This window comes from Tympanuchus pallidicinctus, unplaced genomic scaffold (assembly GCF_026119805.1).
Source record: "Tympanuchus pallidicinctus isolate F22 unplaced genomic scaffold, pur_lepc_1.0 scaffold15, whole genome shotgun sequence".
Taxonomy (NCBI): Eukaryota; Metazoa; Chordata; class Aves; order Galliformes; family Phasianidae; genus Tympanuchus; species Tympanuchus pallidicinctus.
In genome coordinates, this window is record NW_026294669.1 from 29,371,951 (window position 1) to 29,397,774 (window position 25,824).

Genomic DNA, 25,824 nt, shown 5'->3' on the forward strand with positions numbered 1-25,824 from the left:
CCCTCAGCTTTGTGCACACACCCAGTCCCTATTTCAAAAATTAAACCAATTCTGCAGCTGTTGCTATGGGCAAAGCCATTGTCAGCAGTGGCTGCTTTCCCTTCAGACCCTCATATAAAAGTAAGCAAGTTTAGCAATGACATGGTGAGCTTTTTGGTTCTGTGAGGAACAGGAGCATCCTGAAGTGAAGCCCTGCTGTGTGAGAACTGCTCAGCCTGACAGCTTCCAGCTGAGCTTCATGGACACCCAGCAAGATGCTGAATCCAGTGGGGCCAGCCCGAGTTGACACAGGATGCTCATCCCATGTATCCACGTAGCTCTTGAGCTTCAGCCATCAATCTGCCCAGAGCAAGTAAAAAAAAAACACACCAACTAATAATCTCTAATAATCTAAGTGTTTGTGTGGTGATGTTTATGTGCAGTCTGGCATATTACCAGTAACTGCCTCGTGGCACATTCTGTCCCTCAGTGGTACACTTCAGAAAATAGCGCACAGCTCATTGCTTCTTCCATGCCTTCTTCGAGCACAGGGCACGATCACACTCCAAGTGCAGGGGAAAAAAAACGGCAAACGTTGAACTATTTGCTCAGATTTCCCACATCTGAGATCTCCCTTGGGTGGGGAGAAGGTGTGAGGATTGAACCCACCAGGCTGAGTGCTTCTCTCTGCTTCAGACTTGCACGCCTCCTCTGCAACTTGGATGGTTTGTTTCCTCCTTTCTCTTTGCACTTCCGCTCCCCGGTTTCTCTCCCCTTTCCCTATCCCATTTCCCACACAATTTCTGTTCTCCAACTCTGTCGCTTCATTCTACCAAGACGTGGGATGCTGTTTAGAAACTGAGCTGAACCAAGGGAGCAGTACAACTGCTGGAGTCAGCCATAGGGCTGGGCACTGCCATTTTGTCTCCTGACTTCCAAAAGACAGGTCATCACTGCCTCCCATCATCTGACTGCCCTGCTTTGGTCACATCCTTGAGCAAACAAATAAGGACACCAGCAAACAAGGGAGCAGTATAATAATGCAGGCCTGCCGGGCTGCAGCCCCTTGCTGGATTTCATTTCCTCATTTGCCTTGCCCACACCTAGCAAGGCCACCCGCCCATAGCGGCAGATTCAACCACAGGAGCAGGAAAAGCCTTTGGCCAGCAAGCTGCAGTTCAAAATACTCCCTCCTCTCCCATCCCAAGCCAATTACCTCCCAGTAGAGAAAACAATGGGGGAAAAAAAAAAAGAAAGAAAAAACAACCCTGGGGAAACTGAAGAGTTCTCACGGTGAATTTTATTTTGTAGCAACAATATAAACATGTGAATAAGAACAGGCATCATTTGCAGGGCTGGCCTCTGATCCAGAGTACCCTGAATCCAGCAACCTGCCCAGAGCAGATGCGGGTGAACCTTCCCCCTGACTCCACTGAACAGCCAAGTTGCAGTCCACCAAGATCTTTGTCATGGAAAGACCAACGCTTGAATATCTGCTATTACCAAACTTATGTGCAATTGTGGAATGTATTAAACCCCCCCACCCTCCTCCCCATCTCCACTCTCAGGGTTTAAAAAACAAAACAAAACAAAAAAGGTAGAGCTGCAAACCAGTAAAAAAATTGCTTCCAGCTTGCTGAGACTGAAATGGCCTGTTGGACTTCTAAACTGAAATATCGTTCTAGAGATAACCAAGGGGTTGTGACACAGAGTACTGTATTTACAACTCAAAAATATAACTGTTATGTTCTTTAATTTATAGCAAATTTAATACATTAGTGTTTACAAAATAAGTTCTGGACTCAACTGAAACAGCGTGCTGCTGCTCTTCCTCCTTCCTCTCACTCCAACTGAAAAGACCAGCAAGCTTAAGAGCTTCTTCTGTGATCCACACACAACAGTTGAGATGTTGACAAAAAGAGCATTTCCTGAATCTCTCAAGGCTTGCTGCTCTATTACTCAAGCTGTATAGTTCAAACCTTAAGCTGTCCTTTAGCAAGTTCCATATATTCTTATGAAAACTACTCAGCTACTAACCAGTGCACTGGCTAACGTTACAAGCCAAAGAATTATCCATACTACTAGCTCACACAACAGGAAAGAGGAAATATAACTACACATTCAATCTCTTATTTCTAACAGCAAAGCTGCAAACGCCATCACTTGAAGTAAGATACTTCAGGAAGTGAAACAGTACCATACAGTTCAAGAAACAATTAAAAAAAAAACCATTTTAATAGTATAAAAAGTTGTTTACCGGTGTTTCTACTATAAAGCTTTGTTCCACAAATCAAAAGTGATAAAATAATTAGGTATGTTTACAGTGATAAGAGACTGCAGTGTAGACATTTCAGCTCACATTTCGCTGAGCACTTGGGCACGATGGACTGTGACTGAATTAATACACAGCTACGACACAGAGCCAACTGCAGACATGAAATACACACCTGAACGTGGAAATCTACCCACTGCACGGTAACTTATGTCTTTTAACCCTCCTTCACTCCTCCAGAAAACGCTGTAGGAAAAAACTGCATTCAGAAACTAAGGCATGTCACTATTCTGACTGCAGGAAAGCAATCCTTAACGCGGGAGGTGCACAGAGGAAAGATGGATGCACACAAACGCAGCATGGGAAACTCCAACGTTTTAAGCCCATTATTTGTCCTTAGATAAAATGACATCTGCAAAAGTGAAAATGTACAAAAAAAAATAAAAACTGTCAAATAAATAAAGAATACGGATGTTACTTCAACACACACATAAAGAAAAGTATTGGCATACTGTATGCAGTATACGGTGTATTCATAGAATCACGTGGGCTGGACAACACTTGATAAGGAGTCACATTCTGAAGACGTCGTCCCTCATCTCTCTCCTCCAAAAGATCTTACTGCATATCAGGAGCAACTTCAGCAATTGCACTGAAACTGACTGATAAACTGAAGGTATATCCAACGGTTACATTTTTCACATCAAATTGGGAACCTCTAATATGGACTCTTCCATATTTTAATTGGCATGTTCTACACTCCTGAACTGTAGATAGGTAGTCTACTGTAAATGCACTATACAAAGGCTGCTGAAACCATTAAAAGTGATGTAACAATAGTAAGTGTCAAGAACATCTGCTATGATACAGAACTGGGCTCTAGGTCTACCGAACGCTATATCCACATAACATTTTAAACCAGAAGATATTTTTTCCATCTTCCTTTTTTCCTACAAACACTGTTGCAAACTTGCTGTTTACTGTGTCACGATGTTCACGTTCCTACTTCTCCAAGGATTTGTAATTCTAATGTTTAACAACCAGGTCTATGCTAGGTACACTTAAAGTAGACACTGAAATTTCAAGTAAAATGAACTGTAGCCACATCTACTAGACTCTATACATGTCCCAACATCTAGATTTACTTTGATAAGTTATACAAATACATAATACATTCTTAAATAATGTAGACCCACAATATTAATTTGTGAATCTTTCCACGTTATAAAACCACTTTAACAGGAATGTTTATCCACCTGTATTACTGTTTAGTTTGCAGTGTCTTTTGCTTTTCTGTTTCCACAGATTACTGGACCAGTTCTTATGCTTTGGCTATTGAAATCTCTTATTTGAATGAGGCAACACTGGTTATTAAGGCTGTTTTTCCTTCTCTCGTGAAGTTTCATTCCTTATTATGACACTGGTTTCCAGAACAGGATGACTATCTTGTGTCCTCAGGTTCTGTTTTGATGACCTTCCTTTCAATGTTGTTAAAAGCTGAGTGAGGAAAATCCTTTAAGATACCAAGGCCTTCTGCATTTAAAAAAAGAAAAGAAAGAGATGTTAAAAACACTGCTTGGGAACAAATATATTCTGTTCTTACTTCAAGGAAAAAAAAAAAAAAGGGTCCACTAAGTGTACATACACTGTGAGTTGAATAAATGGATAAACTCTTGGCCTTCCTACTGGGCTTTAACCTATCTGGGTTACAACCTCATTTACATTATGGCAATGAGAGTCATCCCCACAGATCTAATTCCATTCTCCCTAGGAACAGGACTTAGTGGAGATGTACGCTGCACTAGAAATTTGAAAGGCAAATTTCACCTGGTGATTGAGACAGTCAAATTGCAAAAATAAATAAAAGCAACTGAGCTCTCAGCACTCCGAAATGAGATATGCAAGATTCTTCTTCTCTTTCAATAACCTCTTTCCCACTGCACTTGCCAAACTCAGATGAGATTTTATTATTGTTCCTAAAGCTGTAAGAATCTCAAGAATCCCTGGCTTTATCTTAAGAGCCAACTGTGAAACTGAAACCACCCATGCACGAAGGATTCTTGCTGTCTTGTGTGAAACTTAAGAGTTTCTCCCACAGCCAAAGGGAAACAACAAGATAAACTTGAGTAGAAGTTAGTGAATGGGACACAGTTCAAAGCACACATAGCATGATACAGAGTACAGAAAGAGCACCAGGCAGGACAGAAAGTCTTTTTATGAAAACTGCATTTACAGTTTGATTCCTTTATACAGGCCGAAGCCCTATTACAATCAATGAGAGATTGCAGAGTAAGTACTTAACAGCAGAACTTTGGGTCAATGCCTCCCTCAGGACAGACACATGCCAGAACTTGTTTATCTTAATCTAGCTATTGCATCTTCTAAGTTTATCCCAAATAACAGGAAATCTGTTTCTAGATTAAGAAGTAACACCACTCCTGAAGCTCTGTCTGAAGCCTTGGTTGAGAAGTTACATGCGAGGACACTGAGCTGCCTTCTTCATCCAAGAGACAGCTCACATTGAATGGTTCATCAAAGGTTCTGTAAGAAACAGTGGTTAAATTACAAGGGACAGCACTAACCTGAGGACTGGGACTTAGCCTCACCACCAGGGTAAAGCCGGATCAATTCACTGCACAGAGGTTTTCCAACGTGCTGCTCTCCATCAAGTGCAATGTGCTGCAACTGTCTACTGGGAAGATTTGACATCCGGAGATTCAGCGGCCTTTCACCTGGAAGCGGTTCACAGTGAAATATGGATGCATTAACAAGAAAGCAATAACAAAAAACAAAAATCAAAACAGACTAATTTGGTCAGGAATCCCAAATTTTGGCTGCTGGGAGGCTTTCTAGCAGAACAACTGTTACACGAATATGCTGGTGTGCAGACTACTCCACAGGCAGTGGATACTTCTATATCCATGCAAGTATCTCTCATTCTGCCCAAGAAGCCCGCTGACATCCCATAAATTCCCAGTGCCACTGCGCAGTGGATAAATGGTATAAAGCAACACACAACATCAAGAAGAGCTGGTTGCACACACCTACTCTTTCTGTGCAGTTGTATACGGCACTGCATCATCAACACACACCAATGGAAATTGATGTTTCAATGCTTACTGCTTTCATTCCCTTAGTTCCTCCCTCTACTGCTTCTTTAAAAAAAAAAAATAATCTAGCTTTAAAAAAAAAAACAAACAAATAAGCAAAAAATCATCTGCTTGCATTTCTTGTCCATACTTTACATTTTCTCCCATTTCACAGCACCCAAACAGAAATCTAAACAGAAACCGGTCAAACAAACTAAACATTCCTAAGATTAATGCAGGCTGGCAAACGGCCAGTTGGTAAATCAAACAGATCACCACAAAACTATAACCTTCTGAAGAACAAGCTACTACAAACATTATAAGAATCTGCTTGCTTCTAAGGAATTTACATAGTAATTTACATAGCCAGCTACTCAAGTTTTGTTCCTAGACTGCACAGGTAAGTTAAAAAAAAAAAAAAAAAAAAAGGGGGGGAGGTGGGGGGGAAATGGATGGTACCAACTCCATTATCAGCTTTACCTTCCATCTCCACAAAGGAAGAGAACAAATGAAATGCAACAGCCTGAACACGCTGCTCTATTTTCAAAGCTTAGGATAAAAGTAGAGACAAGCACTGCCCTCACTAACAGTAATTCTCCCTACCTTCTTCCCTCCCTGAACGTTAGCTGTAGGGAAAGCAGTTTGCCCAGCTGCATGACAGTAACAGAGCAGAATCTGGCTGTACACCTCAGTGTGTTATTTACACTGTAAGCACCTTAGGGCAGAGATCTTGTCTTGTCCATTCAGTGCTCAGTGCTCTGTTTGTGCTATTTTAGATAAATAACACCACTGACAAAGATTGTGTAACTTCAGATGCATTTGCTGACAGCAACACCGTGCCTGGAAGCTACTATACCTTGTCCATCAACATTATCTAATGACATGCCATTGGGGCTGTGCTCTTCTGAGTTTTGCCTGTAACACCCTGTGGAAAGACGTCTCTCTAATCCAGCCTGGTTGCAGAGAAACTCCATCTGTTTTGCCATCACCTTTTCAGACTGCAAATAAAGCATACATACATCTTTTGAGTCAAAACATGGAAAAAACAATATCAGATGATAAGACTAGCAGCCTAGATGTAGATTTTTGTTGACTCATATGTACAGATGTGTGCTTTACAGTTTCTTCAAATCTATCAAGTAAACAAAGTATTTTTGCACCCATAAAAATTTTCATACTGTACAAGTGAGTCACTCAGGAATGCTTAAAACCCGAGTTGCAGTAGTTCATCCATGCAAAAATGCAACACTAAATTCTGTTCTTAGAAAACACATTGAAAACACACTTTCTGTGCTTTAGAGCTGTGAGTTACGTGAAGAGAATCTCAAGAGAAGTGAAAAATAATGTCTTAGCTCTGCTCAAATACATGTATTCACAAAGTACTCCAAGAGCGATGGCAACATCTGCTAAAAACTTATGCCAAGATTTCACCAGACATCTTGGAATCTTTATTTTAGGAAACAGCACTATACGAGCATAAAAATCTGCCATTCTGAAAGTGTAGGATGACAGTATGTTTGTGGGGGATAAAGGTGCGAAATGTCTGTCTAGAAGAAGAACAAGACCTATACACCTCTCGAGAGTGAAATTAAACAATGCAGCGCAACGTGGGAGGAAATGGCGTCTGAATGTTTGTCATTGAATCCAACGCCAAGAAAATTCTAGCTTCCAGTTTGATCTTGTTCTTAAGAATGTAAATAAGCATTTTGCAGGAAAAAAAAACAAGAAAAAAAAATCACAAGTCAATAATGTTTGTTTAGAAGAGCCGTCATGAACATGAGAACACTAAGCATATCAAATCAACCCCAAGGATCAATAGGAGAAATTTCATTTCTATTCCTGGTTAACCTACTGTAATCCTACTGTTTCAACTCGTACAGATGCCCACTAAGAAGAAGTGATGTCATCTTTCAGAGTACCCAGCTTTTCCTGGTAGATGACCAAAGTCGTGCCTTCCCACGCTCTTCTTCTGCTCAGTTCAACACTTAAATGTGATGACAACCTAACAGAGCAGAAAAAGCAGAGCTTCTCCAGCACAGCCATGACCCTGACAGGAGGGTAACAACACCAGTGATAACTTACCCTGCTTAGAGGTCATCAGGTTCTGCAGAAGAACGCTGACAGCCCAAGCTTGGTATTGGGAAGTAAGTTAAAAAGGAAACAATTTTCACATGGTTTAATTCCAACTGTGCTTTAATTTTGCTACTCTGTCAGTCCTGTTACTACTTTCGAACTGAAAAGCTATTTTTAAAAGAGTAAAATATTTAACATTTGATTTCTGTAATCTTTGATGTTTAACTGCAACAGAAAGAACAGAACTGCAGTAATTGTTGTGGTCACCATGGAAAAATACCACAGAAGCTGAAGGTCCACCTGAGTTTAAAACACATCTCAATTCAAGCAGTGACCAATGACCAAAAGCACATAAAACCAAGTTCGTTTAATCATTATGTGACATCAGAAATGTAGCACAGCTGCTTTTTGATGCAGTAAAATGAACAGAATTTTCATGACTGGATACTGCTTTGCAATAGAAGAATGCATGAGCCAGGGTAACATATCTAGTCTCAGAAAACAGAAGAGTTGATCCCAAACAAAATCTTACACGAAAATTCCATGATTACATTTGCCTTCAAGGCTGGGATACACTACAGAAAAGAGAAAGAACTGGAAACCTGTCTTCACCTATTAAATGCCTTCTGAAACGTGAAAATGCTGGACTCCTACCAAGCTGGATGTTATTGAGAAAGGCAACGTATCCTTTTAGATCCAGAGGTTCTCTATTTCCTAAGTCTAATGGACTTTTCTTTTAAAAAGAAATGTCAGAACCAAGGATTCCAAGATCTCCTACTCTATTTATTCTCTAAATGCAACAAGTTTCCATTTACAGTGAATAATTCAAGTACACGGCACAAACTGTACCAATAGTACCCAACAGGCCACTTCATTTCCTCCAGCTCTCTAAGCTACATTCTGCCTTCTCAGAGCAAACAAGGTTAAAGGTGGAACACTGTCAGAAGAGTTTCAGAAGCTAATTACAAATTAAGAGTGACACAATCATAGATACGCTAGGTAGCCTTTGAAAATTGAAGCTAATTCCTTTAGTCATCGAACCAATATGTCAAAATCAATGTACAAAGACCTGGTCTACCTCATTCACAGTGTAGGGCTGTTGGTTTACCTGGGAATTCAGAGCTGCCGAATCCTCACTCTTTCCCTTAGCCAAAGCAAGCGGCATTTTGTCTGGCTGATAGAGCGTCTGGACTGCGTCCTGGAAGTCAGGATAACCATCCTATTGAGCACAAGAAGAAACCAAACACCAAGAGAAAGGCATGATTAATTTTTCCCACACCCCTTCTCTCTGCATACTCAAAGGAACACCGCAACCCAACCCAAACTGATCGCTCTGGAGTTCAGATGTCTGTGCTAACCACAACATTTAACTTTGTCTCTACAATGCACACAGTCTCTCTACAGTACCCACTGTACATCCAACGTCCCATACACAGACAACCTTATTTCTCACAGTTTCAGGTGAATTCACACTATTGTTGTCACTGACGTAAACTAGCTTTGCCAGGTAGTTTCAGGCCCATCTTTACATACAGCAGCTTTGGAGATTAAGAAATTAAATATACATGTAAGTCAAAGACCAGGGCACAGCAGATGGCTATACTAACCTTGAGAAACTGAGTGAAACCTCACAAAACTCAACATACCACACGTAGAAACCATACTATTGTAACCAAATGAAACACGCTGCAAAGATTTTAGGTACTTGGGAAACCAGGATTCAAGAATTCTTTCAGCCTCAAACGGTTATGACATGCAAATCTCTCTTGCAGCTTGCATATGTACAAATAAAGCAAATAAAGTTTGTGTGAAAGCCTGCCAGACTTCATTACAATACATAAATCATCCGAGCAATGGTTCAAGATGAAAAACTTATCCTGCTTGGCACCGAAGACCATGTAAAGCAGATGAACATCCATAAACATCTACAAAGGCAGAGTAGAGGTGACTTAAGATCTGAGAAAATACTAAAGAACTTAAAATAGACTCAAACCTGAAAACAGTGACATTTGTAACTGAGTATTCAAGTACCATGAGTAGTACAGTTATCGTAACTATCATTTCGGCTTTTGGAGGCAAGCGTATGCAAGCAAAAACATTTTTGACAATGGCCAAACAAATACGTTACCATCCAAGAAAGCTGAACTGAGGCCTTCCAGAAAAATCACAGGAAAGACTACAAGGTCTGTGCAAACTGGGGGCTGCACACCAACCTGAACAGCTGTGGCCAAAACCCTGAGTGCAGCATAATGCCAATAAATTATTCCTTATGCTTCAGGAGAAAAAAAAGTAACGTGTGAATCATTGCATAAGGCTTTTATCCACCCAACATACTCCCTTGGGGAAAAATAAACACGATAAGTATGTAAAATTTCATAACCAGGTAAACTGCCACAAAGCAGCTCATCCTCTAGAAACAAAGACTTTGCAGTGCATTTCCATGAGCGCTGACCATTTTCATACAGTCAGACCTGAATTTGTTTGGGAAAAAATCACTGTGTGTAGGAAGATGAAAAGCAAACACACAAGAACGTATCGCCGAGGATCCTATTTTAGTAACCAATCAGGAACACGTTCTTCACCATCTATCTGTGGTCACAGCCCATATAACAGCAAAGGCTGTTTCCTACAAGCAGGCCTCCCCGCATGCTGCTGCGACCGTCACCCATCACTCCTGCCTATGGTTCTTGGATGGCAATGCAAGAGTGGAGCGGCACCCTGCAGGCCTTCCCTGCTGCTGGCTGCTCCCACTCGCAGTGCAGTGTTGCTGAGGGCTGCTTTGCACCACGTCTGCCTCGCCGCTCCCTTCCCTCCTCACGCCAGAGGAGCCCGCTTCGTGCAGCACCGCAGTTCTGTTTTGCTGCGCCGCTGCTCAGTTGTTTTTCAAGAGGCTTCTTGCAGCAGATGTTCCCAGTCCCACATGTGCTTTTTGCTCTCTCTAATGACATTTTTTTCCTATGCAAACAGTAGACTCTACTGCTTCTGCCATTTTCGAGAAAAACAGCCAAATCCCACACTTACGCTGATTTGCTTTTCAACTGTCTCAGCAACGATGGGAGGTGGGCCTTTTCTCTCTCTCCCCCTTCATCCATACTGGCACCAGGGGAAGACATTTCCTCACAGCCTCCACTTCTCCCTTCCTTCCTGCATCCCCCCCAGAGCACTGTGAAATCAGCTTTTGCAAGCCTTCCCCACCCATCTCCTTCAGCTGAACGGAAACGCTGGCACGGAACAGTTCCTTTCTGCCACAAGCTCAGGGACAAAAAGGCCACGTTTGGTACTCTGCCTCTCTCCTTTCTTAGCTGTCGGTGGTGTATCTGAGAGCAGAACCCCATCAATCCCAACAAAGAGCAGCACGATGCTGAGCAGCCCTTCCCTCTGAGCCCACTGCGTGATACACCTGTGACTTATTTTGCCTTTGAAGTGCTGCCCCAGCAGCTCATCGCTTTGAGTGCTGTTAGTACTGAGTCACGGAAGATGACAAATTAAGGGGTGCCCCTGCCCCACAACACCTATGTGGATGAGCTAGAAGAGGTAGCACCGCTTCCGCCCCCATGCATCTATTCTGCCTTCTCTATGAAGCAGACTTAGGAAATGCAACTCCTTTTTATTTTTCTCTTGTAATAACAACTGGTTCTAAAGCCCAATTCATTCCACTCCTTTTTTCACTCCCTCTGCACCTTTAGTCTCTCATTTGCCTGGAATTTTTTTCCCCCCTTCTCCTCTGTACACTTCACTCCCACAGCTTGCCCACCCACTCTGTGAATAAGAGGGGGAGAGCACACAGGGGAAGAGAAAGGCTTTTACAGGTAATTTGATGTAATTCATGGCATATTGTTTCTTTGTAATGCTTATGTGAGTTTCATATTCATAAAGAGGATAAATGTACATCGGCGGCTGTAACCCAGCAATGTTTAAGCTTGCACACACAGCTCCGCTGGCACACGTGTGACCTTCAGAGTTTTTTAGGGTTGGTTTTTTTTTCTTTTGCATGTTGTTATATTTCAGGAAATTAACTCATCTTTACTAAGCGATCCATCGCAGTATGGAAAAAAGGGCGTGAAACCTTTCAAAATTCAGGCTCGTATTTTAGATTAGCTTTCCAGAGACACGAGTGACTAATGGGCAAAGGAATGGTGAATCAGAACACAGAGGGCAGCCTCGGAACAGAAGCACAGAATGACCTTCACAAAAAAAAAAAAAAAGGAAAAGAAAGCAAAGCCAGAGCTAGCAGTACCAAGTCACCTACATTCTGATCCACTGCATCCAAATATTAGCATGACAGCCAGCTAACTGAGCTACGGTCGTTCAGAAACAGGACAAAGATTATTCACCCAGAAAGGAAAAAACAGATTCACAGTGCTTACTGCCACTCTCATTTTACTGAAAACGTTATGATCTCCTTTCCAAAATGTAACCCCTAAGAGCCCAAGGTATCAGATCACTCAAATATGACCAGGAGGAGTGACCTCCTGAGTCATACTGCTTCTTCCCCTCCCAACAATGTTGAGAAATGCTACCTAGTACTCAGAGTCATAACAAACCACAATAACAATTGACTTTGGGGAGCCCAGCAGACTCCCCATGTACAGATAGAGGCATTTATGTTGATAACGACAGCTGGCATTTCACAGTTAATAACACTATCTTGTTATATGAAAATCCATTTCATTTAGCTTAATTTTCTATTTCTTATTTTGGAGACAATCATTTCTAAAGCAGTGATTTGCACAACTAAGACACCAAATTTGCATATGCATTTTAAAATATGACTGTCGATTGTAGATAAAAACAAAACCAAGTAAACATCCATCCTCAGAATTACCGAACTAAATAGTCCCTTGAGAAAGCAGAGCTGCCAGACCCATCATTCAAAAACTAAGAGAATGCAGATTCCCTAAGGTTGTCCCAGTCCTCCGTCTTGCCAGGTTTTTCACTGCTTTTTAATTTTACTTTTTCTTTCAATGAAGATCCCACAGAAAAAAAGCACCTCCCTTAGTGTGTCACTTCACTTACTTGCTCATCATCAATTATCACTGAATGAAGGAAAAGCTTTCTAATGCTGAAATCTAATTGTCTGTGAAGCACTATTTCAAGCAAAGGAGGAGCAACTCCCCACCAGCTCTTATGAATTAAGGCTAGGCTGGACAAAAGAGAAGGGAGAACCAAACAACCACCTTGCAACAAATCAGTCAAGGCTGGCAATAGAGTGAAGGCACATAAAATCACTTAATTAAGCTTCTCCCAGCTCTTTCCTATAGATTGAAGAGCAGGCAGAGGTCAAAGCACACCTCAACGCATCTAAATGGCATTACAGAATTATTATGAAAGCTACAAGTAAATTCTGAATGTGCATGTGTGCTTGGCTTTCTTTAAACTCAAACTACAACTGTACGCACGCTGGTGGAACTGAAACAGCAGTAACAAAAGAACACACCTATGTACCTATTCAGAACTGCCTTTTCAAAGCTAAGTGCTCCCACTGGGGTTTGCTGCACAGGGAAAGCCCTTGTACAGGTAACAAAGCTGAAAAAATGAGAGCCTTGTGTTTGGTGCATCATTTACCACAGATTGTGTTACACATTCCAGAATGCTATAAAGCTTCCCTCTGCAGTTAAAGAATATCACATATCTGCATGACATGCAATTCTAGCTCAGCCCCAGCTTACATTCTAATGTGCATTTATATCTGCACCTCTTGGAGCAGGCAGCACAATAAAAATCCCCATAACACCAGCAACAAATTAGAGACCCGTGTAAAAATTAAACAGCAATTTGTTTAAAAAATGAGAAAGGAAGATGTGCTCTTCTTACAGGTTACACAAGTACACATATTTACCATCGTGTGTTTATTTGTTTAAGTGACTTATTAAAAGCCCTCAGATTTACTTCCCAGCAGTGGCAACTTGACAAAAAGCAGAACACTCATTTCCCTAAGCAAAACCTTGTGCAACTGTATCTATCAGCCAGGGGTACACGTGCTTTAGGCCCAAAATTAATTGCAAAATCCAGTAAATTAACACTACAAGCAGAATCATGTACGTTGCTTTTAGCCAGCTTTTGATTTTTCAATAGCATCTCTCCTTTAGCTTATTGCACAGTCAGAGCTCACCAGTACTCCCCCATCGATCTGTACCCAGAACTCTGCATTCTGGACAAGATAAAAAAACAAAACCACTAAAAAACCCATCCCACCTAACACCGACATCTAAGCAAGAGGCTTTATAGGAAGACATTTCCTACAGCACTTGAGTTTGTTCCACCACAGAATATCATTTAGTCCCATTCCTCCTCCTTTTGCACATCGTGAGCACAAAACACTGAGAGCACCTTTACCACAAAGCAAATCCTGCTCTTTATCCCTGCTCCTACAGATTTCTCTAACAAGCATGTACATTTTCAGAGATTCCAGCAGAGGTTCTCACCCTCACTCTTAGACCCATCAAGTGTGTGCCAAATATTGTTCTGACAAAGCTCCTTCAACAGATCCCTTCAAAACACAGATACATTTTAGCACGCGTGGATTGAAATACAGGAGCCACAATACTGTACCTCTATTTTGATTCTCTTTGGTGACAGTTCATCCCTTTCTCCACATTTAGATCTAGAAGAGAAGACATTCGCTATTAGCAAACAGAAGATTAACCCTGATCACCAGAGATGATAATGAGAAACAGTCAAGGGAAAAAAAAGTAAGGCAAGGAGAAGTCGGATGCACAGAAAAGCATGCAATTCACTTGGACTCAGCATTAAAAGCCATTTGAGCACAGAGGAGAAGTATACAAGTGCCTTGTGTTGTTTTCAGAAGTGTCAGAAGACTCATGCACTCTCATTCTGAACAGAAAGGAAATCTGCCTGAGCACAGAGAATCACAGAAATGCCTTTTACTCTGACTACCCAGAATGGATTTGTATTTACATATAATCATCATGGAAGGAAGGAGATTAAAAAAAAACAAAAACCACAAAAAGCCTCCAGAAGTGTTATGAAAACATACGTGGAAAGGATATTGCAATAAAGGTCAGAGTAAAAATGTGAAAGCAATGCATAGAAAGTATCCGGAAGTAATAAATACGAAGGAAAGTTCATTTTTAATTGTAATCAGAAGCTATTAAGCATTTGCTGTTATTCCATAGCAGTTCACCTAACAGAACATTAACAACTGAAATTAGGACTCTGCTTCAGTTTTTTTTCAACCAAGTTCACAAGACACTCCCTACGATCTTATCTTTCTCATTCCCTGGAAACCAGCAAACTCAGTCTGCAATGTAAAAACAACCACCACCACCAAACCCAAAAAACGCAGCACATTAGGAAGCTTTTGGCTACTCTGCCTATTTACATTAACCCTGACATACTCAAATGCCTCCTATACTTGAAACGCTACCCTCTCAGATGCCTTTGCACCTGCACTACCACTGCCAAATCTGTGCACCAGAGAACAAATAAAAAGGTGACTCAAGACAGCTAAATCTGAGCAGTTGAAAAGCTTCAAGACTTATACAGCACTTTCCTACCTTACTTGGAAGAGCACTTTGCTAGCTAGAGAGCAAGAAGAAAGAGTCTCTTGTGCTTCAGAAGAAACGCTGTGAAACTGATTAAGTGAAGGTCTTTAGAATGAATTCAAGCCTTACTTGGTGGTCCTGTAAGTATACTTGTACGTAACTTCTCGAGAGATCTGCCGAGCTAGCGCGAAGAGTTCATCTCTCCTGGTCAGCAGCGCGTTATCTTTCACACACAGCTGAGCAGCTGCTTCGTTAACTGTTAGCTGGAAATCAAAGACAAAAACACATCTGTGATTCCAAACACTTTCACCCTCTACCTTTGTACCCTCTTTTGAAATACTGAAAGATTTCAACAGCAAGCAAGATCACTTATAGTGGTAAACTAAACCCCGGATGGTTTCTTCCATTTATCTATATCCTTAATACACAAAAGCTTCTGAGAAAAGATACAAAGTGCACTGAACGTTCTTTAAAGTAAAGCATTATTGAAATACCCTCGATGTGCTCTGCTTGTGCCTCAACCCAGAGTTAATTAAATCTCTGTGTAAGACAGGAGCTCTGAGCATTCACACTGGTTGGCTCCCAAAGCCTGGTTTACAGGGAGTACTATTTTTATAACCGCAATATGCCCCGGACTTGAAAAAAAATCTGACAGTGTGGGTACAGATGGCTTTCCCTGGTGAATACAGCATACATTCCGTAGAAGGTGATGGTTTAAGAAAGGATGAAACTTTTTTTTTAGCGATGCTTCTCACCCTGGTGTTTGTGAAGACTATCTTCAGACATGAATCAAACCTAACTAGTTTCAAGGATGTTTTCCCAAGCCTGCTGGGACACATTTCTAGTGGCTCTGCTGCTGGCAATAGTTTGATAAAGGAAAAAAAAAAAAAAAGCCTTAAGGCTCGAAATGGTTTCATAATGTACTTCAGATGCCCATAGAAAGCGGTGATACTGCCAGCAACTGTAACAGCTTAACAACATCGCTGTCTGAAAAGGCACGCCATCAACACCACGGACAAACAGCGTAATTATTGATGCCATGAGAAAAACCCACACTGGGATGCAGGAAAAAAAGATTCCTCCTGCTCCTTCCACAGCAAATGGGCTGATGAGACATTTTCACTTCTTCCTTAACTAAAGAACAGCCAGCAATCGTCACAAGGTGTAACAGCAAGAGGACAGCATAACAATACTGCAGGTACTTCTTGCAGAGGGCACACATATCTTTTATTTTTCAAAAGGAAGCTGCTCTGCACAGGCTTGGCTTCTCACAGGTGAGCTCAGACAGGCTGCTGCCACCAGCAATACATTCGGTGTTAGTCTCAGAGTAATAAACATTGAAAGTCAGCTAGGTTATTTCAAGCACACTGAGATACTCTTCACAGGCCAAACTGTGGCATCCCTGGTCCCTGCATGGCTGAGGTGGCAGTGCAGAGTGGCAGCAGGTCAGTGTGTAGGCTGACATGCTTGAAGGTGGGCACAAACACACAAGGGGCCTCAAATGCTAGGGGTCCTAATGCCAGGATGTGCTTTTTTACCTCGCTATCTATCCCACTGCAGAGCACTGCTCCTGAATTAAATGGGAGCTTAGCAGCTCACCCAAACCACTGCACCACCATCCCTGAAGGACAGAAGCTGTCACACGACACGAGGAGCACACCATCCTTAAGCAGAGCTCCTCATGTCAGCCAAAAGAGAAATTTTGTCTAATGCCACACTAGTTCACCAGGGAGGATGGAAAAAACATGCATCAGCAGAGCTGAGCCTCTCTCAGCAGCCAGCACGCAGTGAAACCTCACAAGGAACACAACTGTTCTTGATATTTCATAAGCATTTTTTCCTCTTCTTCAGCACAAAAGCCTCTGATCTGATTAAGATGTTTCCTGTGATACCTGAATGCTAAGCAGAGCACAAACACATCTTTAACAGGCCAGCTGGATACGTGACCCGAGCTTTCAGTCTCCGTGCAGACAATAAATGCCCCACAGAGATAGATGCACAAGGAAGCTGAAGTTCACTCTGTGCAACATCTCTACGTTACTATGCTCCTACAGAACAACATGCTAAAATAACCAACTATTACCCATTTGAGAGGAACCGTTGCTATAATGGCTACCTTTTTCAGAAAGAACCCAGGAAAAATAATACAAAAATAAAAGGTTAATACAGCACCTATGGCAAGAATTACCATCCAAAGCAGGTGCTAATTTCTGTCAGAGTGATAGCTATTACTTTGCACAGGATGAATAATATGACTGATGTTTACAACATAATTCAAAGTTTTTTTTATCCCTCAATAAAGGTTGCAAAGAGCAAAAACGGCTGAACGTTTTGGGTACTTGTAGACAAATGCTGTTTATCCTAATACATAAGAAAAGACAAATGTTTGTTTGTTGATCTTTCCTGGTTTCTCCTCTGAGGTCAGATGCAGACTACTGAACTGCATCATGGCTTCCTGCCTTTTCAGGAGGCACAATCCTGCTGTGAGAAAGTACAGTATGCCTGAATAGTACGATTCTGTACGCTAGAAGCCTTGATGACAGAGCAGTACGTGACCGTACAGGCTCTACAGCCAAGGATGGGTACATTCCCATCTGATGGGGTTTATAGTCTTCCCCCCTCCCCCTCCACCCTCCCTCTACCCACTTAGAATCACATAATTAGATACTAAGCCTTACTGTTCTGGTGAGTCAACAAAAGAAAAAGGAAGACACTGAGTTAGACAGAATTTATTGCTTGTATTTCTTACTCCTGTTTCTCACACTATTAAACAGGATTTTTTCAGTTTTATAGGTACCCAGACAAGTACTGAAACACCAACACACAAATTACAGATCTGACTCAAACATGCCAGAGTCACCGAGTGCAAGGCCGTGCCTCACACGCATCCTTCCTTCACTCCAACTTCAGACACGACTCGCTCTCCAGCCTGAAAAGCTGTGCAATACCGAGACAATGGGATGGATAAAGGACAGCATGTTTACTAGTTTTACAGCCTCTTTTTTTTCGAAGACTTTGCATTAGATTAGAGATAAGTGCCTCACACAGATAATGCTACCAACAGCACATACTTCAGAACAGCTCAGCAGTTCCAGTTCTCACTGGTCTCTAATGCCTGCTCAAGTCCCTTGGGATACCGCAGAGTTCACACAGTAAAAGAAAGCTCTCAATTACTTACCACCAAGTTTAAGGCAAGTCTGCATGCAACTCCACACTGCTTGAGGAGTCAGAAGTGCCCTGCTCTTTACCGTAAGAAGCAATGCGCTACTCAAGCTTTTTAAATTCACAGAGAAGTTTATTCAGCTGCTCACTGCCAGCTGCAAGGAGAAACTTGGAACTGCAAGGCAGGAGGAGAGTCTTGGAATGTATTAACATGTGCAGAAACATCACATCCGGATGAGCAGAAACTTACCTCCCCGCTCGTTTAAGGTCCTTCCTCCAGAGCATCTAAATGCTTAAGTCATTGAAAATAAAAATCCACTGAAATTGAACTCACAAAAAGGCAAACTCTGGTCTACCAAACTGCAAACAACAAATAGTCTCAGGGGTCATTCAGTATCTGTGCCTTTTGTGCTTTATCGCAGAAATGGGAGAAAAGTGTTTGAGACAAAACTTAGTGATATCCAGCCTCTTTAAGCAAACAGTAAACCAGTTATGAGCAAATTCCTCTTGTTTGCATGTGTGCAGCTCCCATCAAGTTCAGTGAGGCCTCACATGCGTAAGTGAGGCATAAGTCAACCACATTCTCCTTTGATTCCATGCCCTTAGTCATAATAGCGATAGAAATATTTCCTAAAGCCAAACCATGCTCTCATTCCAGCTTTAAACATGGTTTTACAATGATCTGTACAGCTGCACTACGACACAGTCACAGGGCAGAGCAGTCCTCCTTCCTTCCAGTTCTTTGGCACCCTACTCCTCCAAACGAGCACCCACTGTTCACACCGCCAACTTCGGAGAGCCCAGCACACCTAACACACACACTGACCCCCACCCCCCAGTGCCCACCTTGCTGTCTGAGGAGATGTCTGAAAGGAATCTGGGCAGACTAATTTCTTCAGCTCCTATTCCGCAAAGAGATGGAAGAAGTGCATGGCTGCACGTGCCGTGCTGCAGGCCTTGACTGCACCCACCCTCAAGTGAGGAGAAGCCTTTTCTCCCAGTCCTGACTGCAGCAACACACATGGGGCACCTCACAATTTAGCCTCTCAAATCCTGCCTTCACCTCATAAGCCACATGTTCTGTTACAGGAGAGACTTCTGCAAGGACAGGGAGAAAGGCGACATTTGCATTTGTTCTTGCATATCGGAACTCTATACATCACATGCACAGACATAGTCACAAAGCAAACAAGTGAAAGGTGTGCAACTGAAACATGTAGTGCAAACATGACTTACTAATGACAAGTCTCCATGAGGTATCTCCCTGCTCTGCAGTTCAAGTCTTTGTAAAGTCACTGCTAGTAACGCGCGCTGTCTTTCAAGTAAAAATACATAAGCAGGAATGCAAAGAAAAATTTTGTTTTCTGCCCATGAAGTCAAAAACACAAAGAGAATCTTGTTTCCTGAGTAGAACTATGGGTAACATACCTACCAAACTTCCTTTTGAAGTGAAAAAAGGCTAAAGCCAATACAGCTTTTTTGGCACTCCTGTAGCATAAACACTGCCTTCCCTTTTGGGAGCTCAGTCTTACATGCCAAATTTTAAATCCAACTGAAATTTTGCAATCTCTGTTAACTGTAAAAATGCTGATGCAGCATTAATATCAACAGTTGTTCTGGCACTGCTTTGACTTAATGTTTGTTCTCCTCTTGTACTGCACTTCAGCATTAGGGAACTATTCCCAACACAGACACACCTATCGTGTTACAACATACGCAGCACGAGCCTCAAGAAAGCCAGAATCGAAGCGAAGGAGGCCTGCACGGACTGTTAAGGACAGGAAGGAACAGATACTAAGCAGGTATTGATGGAAAAATCTTCAGAGCACAGTCACCCATCATTACTGGAGGCAGTAATGTTTCTCCTCACAACTCTCACTGTCTGCACTTGGCTTGGCTGGCCCAAGATCACGGTGTTCCCTGAAGAACGTGCCATAGGTTGTATCATTAAGTTTCATCCTTGCCCAAACACCACAAGAACACCCCACCAGGTTAGGAACCTCATCCGCAGAACCCTTTTTACTTCATATGAGTTACAGAGAAGGGTCCAGAGCAGAGTGTAGCAACCAAGCCAGGTCATTCTGTTACCAGACACAAGTTGTCTTAGTTATTAGTCTCCTAAACAACCAGCTTATGCTCAAAAGGCCCAAGGGAATATGAAGACAAGACTGGTATAAAAAGGTGCTGAGTGCCTAGAGTCCTGAGGAACACACTCAATGCAACACCAGTGTGCTATTTCAGTGCTTAAACCCTCTGTCTCAAGGACTGTAGCAGTGACTGAGTATTCTGAAGACATAAAGCTGAAGTCAGCAGTATGCGCGCGCACACACACACACACACACACACACTCACACACAGGAAAGGGTATTTCTCTTTCACCCAAGACTTCTATTCCCGGGCAGAGCTGGAGACGTCTCTTGCAGGACATGCAACTCTCATTATCCAATCAAGAGTGCCCATTGAAAGCGTGCTCTATAAACAGGACCTCACAGAAAGTGCAAAAATAGGGGAGGAAGCCCACTGTTGCTCAAGGGACTTTACCTCGTGGAGAGTAAGATGCTTGCCATCCTTTCTTTTTGAGTCAAATCTGCCATATATTGCACTGTACTTCCTGATTTCCTCCTCTTTGTGAGGGTCCTCATCGCTCATCTCAAAGATGTGACCAATCATCTTTGCCAGTTTCTTATTTGTTTTCAGTAACTCCTTGACTTCATTCAAGTCACTTTTGGGCAAGGAGGGAACCATGCGTTCTACGCATTCAGCAACTGACAGAGCAGCAGCAGCATCCAGCGTCTCGCTGTTCTCCTTTGGTGAAGCGGGAGAGCCGAGGTCAGCCGGGGAAAGGCTATGCTCGCTCTCTGTCGTGTGGTGTCCTTGCCAGAGCCTCGGCTCGCTGCTGCTCTGTAGTGATAAGCTCCCCACCACATCAGATTTGCTCGCACCCACGCTCTGCACGCAAGTTGTGGCAGCGCATTTCGGAATCTTCAAGTGAGGCTCTCTGGCAGCGCTGTTCCGTTCGTAACTACTGCAGGATATCCCCAGCCACGCAGGAGACCCTTCTGGCAGTTTATAGATCGGAATGCTGCTGACTGGTAAGGAAGTGAGAGGCTGGTTAAAAAGACCAGGGTTTGTCACCCAGTCCCTCAGGGCCTTCTGCAACCGTCGCACGTGAAGCGGCTTGCTCGCCATGCCTACCAGAGCCATTATCTCCAAAAACTCCTCTTCACCGGCTTCACAGAGCTGCTGGACGTCATCACCACCCTGCTGAATGAAGGCATCGAAGTAGAACAAGAGATTTGCTTTTTGTAGTATTCGATACAGCTGCAGTTCCCCAAGGGTTCTGGGTAGCGCTGACGCCATCACGGATGACAGAACCTGCAGACAGCAAAAGCAGAGAGAAGATGAACATCAGAACGCTGACACTCAGAGGCATTTCCCCCCTACACCTTTCTTTATGACTGTCAACTGAAAGGATTGTTCTTTTTTCCCCCCTCTCATTAAAAGAGCACATATGGAAATGATAAAATCGGTGATAATTCTCTTTTTCGTTGACCAGTTAATATCTTATCAAACAAGAGACTCAGCTGAAACATTTGTGAAAAAACAAATCAGTAGATAGTTGCGATGCACCTACAAAGAAGATGATTCAAACACAAAACCAGCTTGTTTTCAGCATTCCCACTTCATGTTTGTTCCCAAGAATGTCATTCAATATTGCTCACTGCTTCTATTCCACTTTTTTTTTTTTTTAATATCTTCAGATCAAAACGATCACAGAAGAATTACTGAGTACTTGATCCTCTGAACAAAATATCAGTTTTGATTCCCCTTAATTCCCAAATCGTCTTCCTCCATGTCAATTTGGAGGACTGTAAGAGGAAATCAGAAAAAGAAAGCAATGCTTCACAGAACCGCAGAGAATGAATGAAGCTGGATCTGTGAGGGACTGCTTCAGAACCAAGCATTTCTACCATTTTTACCACTTCATATACACAGGATCCAATACCTCTCTGCTCATCTTAATCACAGTAGCAACATCCACAGACGAAAAAAGAACTCTGATGGATTCCAACACATACGGCTTAAAATCATGCCTTGGGATTCACCTGCCTGTTTCATCTGCTAACAGCAGTGGATCATCGATAGCTATGAGATGAAACAGCACTCGGCTATACAGCAATTGCACTCCAAAAGCTCCCAAGAGACAAACAGCAGCAGTCGCCTGTCCTTGTTGCTGCAGGAAAGCCATTTGTTCAGGTTTCAGCTTGGGAGAATGGTGTTACTGTAAAACCCACGTTATCCACAATAATCCCACAAATAAGAAACCCTTCAGAGAACTCTAAGATCTCACACTTACACGGCGGCTTTCACAACTACAAGCAGATAATTTCCAGTATTAGTGTATTAAGCTAAACCACCAATCAATAAGACCTAAAGCATGCAATTTGCAGTTGGTTCTGAAGGTAACAGAACTAAAACACACAACTGGTCTGCTAGCATTACTCTGCCTCTGCTATCACATCACGCTTCAATAGAACACACAGTAACACCCCAAAATCTGCACTTGGAGAACATAACGGGGGGAAACCAGTTTAATGAAACGCAAAAAAAAATATACCCTCAGCACAGGACTGGCAGAGGAATGAATATATCTTTACCTATCTACTAACAACAATCAAAATTAGTAGGCCAACGAAGTTCACAAAGATGCGTGTGGCAGTGATAGGATACATACAAACTATCTCCCCAGGAAGAAAATAAAGGCCTGAAAAATGAAAGAGCTGCACATCTCGTCCTTTAAAGTTCTGCAGAGCAGAACTGACAGCAATAGCTGTTGGATCTAAGTAGTCACCCCAAGGGCCTGCTGCTGGGACCTACACCTACCAGGCTGTGTGCTTGGAAACTCAAGGTGCAACTGGAATGCCAAAGAGCTGCGTGTTTTTAGACATAGAGCTGAACTGTATAAAATCATTCATTGCAGAACAACAGTTCAGTACTGTCTACACTCCAAGATGGGAGCAGCAATAAGGAAACGAGGCACACTGCTTAAGGAAATTCTTGAAGCAGCACATAATCCTGTATTCTAAAAGCTGTCATTACTTCTCGGAAGTTCTTAGAAAAAACCTCCAATTCCATGCAGACTTTGACAGGACAACATTAACGGCCTACAGATCAGCAGCACTTCAGCAAACCGTTCCTACCCTCCTGCTTCAAATGATGTTGTCTTTTTCTTATCAATACCACAAATCAATTTGTTTATATAACTGCTACTGGAATACCCATTTTCTCTGAAAGACATCCATCTCTGCATTGAATCTACATACATCTACATAAACGGGCTTTGTGTGGAAAACCAAATTGAATTCTGAGACGAAGGTGGCAGCGAAATTACACACAGCCCAAGCGCTCCAGGCAAGGCATGGAGCTAATTTTTCCAGCCCACGGCCTGGAAGGAGCAACCATAGCCCATGAGCAGCCTTTACCTAGAGGCTCTAATCAACACATCTCCTCATGACAGATAAAACTGGATTAATATGTACTATGGAGGCGTCAGCAGTGAGTCCACAGTTCAGACTGCGCTGAGGTTTGCATTTAAAGCAAGACTGAAATCCCCTTGTTTCATACTTTGAAGACCAATTCTGCTTTCCAAATTTAGTACAGTAACTCCTCAGAGGGCCACGCAAATTTTCCAATGTAAGCTCGCTCCTAATTTCCGCAGAGCAGACGTTTTTAAACACTCCCCCTTTCGACCTCCCTTCTCCTCTCATCAAGCTGAGCTCCTCCAGTTGGACCACGCTCACCCCGACAACATCCCGAGCACTTGAGAGCTTTCCCAACAGGGCAGCCCCGCTCCCTGCCAGCTGTGCTGCCTGCCCAGCCTCTCCCAGCCCGCTCCCCAGGTCAGCTCTGTGCAGCCAGGGAGGCAGTGAGCTGGTCAACCTGGAATTGTGAGACGGGAAACAGGAGAAGCAGCAACAAGGGTTTGCTGAGACAGCAGTGTGGCATTCCAAGAATCAGGAGCCCCTAACCCAGAGGGCACAGTGCTGCTATCGCTGCTTGTCTGTTGGGCAACACCAGCTGCAGAGCACCCACTCATCGGGGTGCCACTGCTACCCATCTCTCATAAGATGTTTAAACAGCTTCTCTGAGGCAAAAAGGAGTGCTTCTCACCCTTGCTGCCATTTCTGAGAGCAGCAGGGACAGCACTTTTGGGACAAAGGCTAGGCACAAAGAAGGGTTATGCAATGGGCAGACAGTGAGAAGCAGACACCACAAACTGCATATGCTCCTCAGCAGGGAGAGCACCTCAAGAGGCCCCGGAGCACCAGGGGCATTCCTATTCTTCTTCTTCTTCCACAGCCACCCCAGAATGAGCTGCTTTGGGAGCAGCAACACAAGAGGCTCCTCTGATGCCCACCCGAATGCCGTGCTGCTGTACAGCGAGCGTACGAACCTGCTGAGCCCATCCAGCTGCCAACCCTCACAGCAAAGGGCTGCAACGCGAGATGAGTACGAGGGGCTACAAGGATACACGTTCATCCTTTACATTTTCCACGCACAGAACAATGAAGCCAGGAAATTCACAGTGGCAGAAAAAGCAGTCTGGAGCACAGGTCGGGCTGCACGCCGTGCCAGCCGTACAGGAACCAGGAAATCACGGCTCAGACCCGCGCTGCCCTCGCCCAGGCTGCGCTCCACGCCTCTTCCCTCGCCCCCACCGCCCCCACCCTATCGCTGACCGCAGCGGGGCCGTGGGAGCGGAGGGCAGGGCAGCAAACGCCGCCAGCCCCGTCCTCATCCACAGCCCGACCCGACCGCCTCTTCGCAGGTACCGCCGCACGCCGACGGGACCCGAGCGTCACCGATTCAATAGGAAGAGGGGGAAACACGCATTCCCGTATTCGAGGCAAAAGTCACCGTTTCATAATACATCTCCATCACTTGGGGCGTTCTGAAGTCTCCGAGGACGCGCCGGGTTCGGAGCTGAGCGCCGCGCTTTGCATATTCATCGCCTTTTGCAGCGTTTCCAGAGGACTTTCAGCAAGAGAGGAAAATTACACGGAGCTGCAGCAGCAGCAGCGAGACTTTGCAAATTAAACAAGTCTCGTCTGGCTCCGAGATGTGCCAAAATACAGCCTCGCTGGCGGGCTCCCCGCTCGGGCACTAAGCTGCAACTCTTAACAAACCGAAACACGCGGCAATCGCGTGAGGACACAGCACCGCTCCGCACAGCCTCGCTCACCGCCGCCGCTCCCGCCCGCCGCCCGCACGGCGGCCCCAATGCCCCCAGCAGCACCCCGGCACCGCCCCCCCGTCCCGCTCCGCTCTCCCCCGCCTCAGCGCTCCGCCCGGCCCGCCCCCGCTGGAGCGGGCGCCGCGGGGCCGCTTTCCGCCCGCGGGGCCGCCGCCCGGCCCGGCCCGGTCCCGCACGTACCCCGCGGTAGGCCTCCGCCGCGGGCCGCCCGCGGCTCCCCTCGCCGCCGTCCCGGCGCCGCAGCCTCAGCCCCGCCGAAGTTCCTGCCAGCGCCCCCCCGGCCCGGGCTCCTCCTTTCCCATGGACGGGGCGGCCGGGCGAGCCCGTCCTCGCTGCCGCTGCCGCTACCGCCGCCGGGAGGGAGGGGGGCCGCGCGGCCGCCCCGCCGCCCAGCTCCGCGTTCGCTCGGAGACCGAGGGGAGGAAGGAGGCAGGGAGGGAAGGAAGGAGGGAGCGGCCTGCGCCGCCCGCGCCGTCACGTGGGGAGGTC

General features: G+C 44.1%; 1 protein-coding gene across 3 annotated transcripts; it reads right to left on the bottom strand.

The window, feature by feature from the left end:
* Positions 1–1,261: 1,261 nt before the first annotated feature.
* NAB1 (NGFI-A binding protein 1) lies at positions 1,262–25,737 on the bottom strand. Of its 3 annotated transcripts, none has more exons than XM_052675619.1 (8): positions 25,516–25,737; positions 20,622–21,455; positions 15,048–15,181; positions 13,966–14,017; positions 8,522–8,632; positions 6,197–6,338; positions 4,834–4,983; positions 1,262–3,784 (listed from the first exon to the last, which is right to left on the bottom strand). In XM_052675619.1, exons 2-8 carry the CDS (start codon positions 21,438–21,440, stop codon positions 3,693–3,695), a joined length of 1,500 nt encoding a protein of 499 aa, XP_052531579.1. In that variant the 5' UTR covers positions 21,441–21,455; positions 25,516–25,737; the 3' UTR covers positions 1,262–3,692. The 3 variants fall into 3 exon arrangements, with proteins under 3 accessions (XP_052531579.1, XP_052531578.1, XP_052531580.1); XM_052675618.1 differs by lacking the exon at positions 25,516–25,737 and adding an exon at positions 24,999–25,333; XM_052675620.1 differs by lacking the exon at positions 25,516–25,737 and adding an exon at positions 24,999–25,328 and having other exon boundaries at positions 21,276–21,455.
* Between the last annotated feature and the right edge of the window lie 87 nt (positions 25,738–25,824).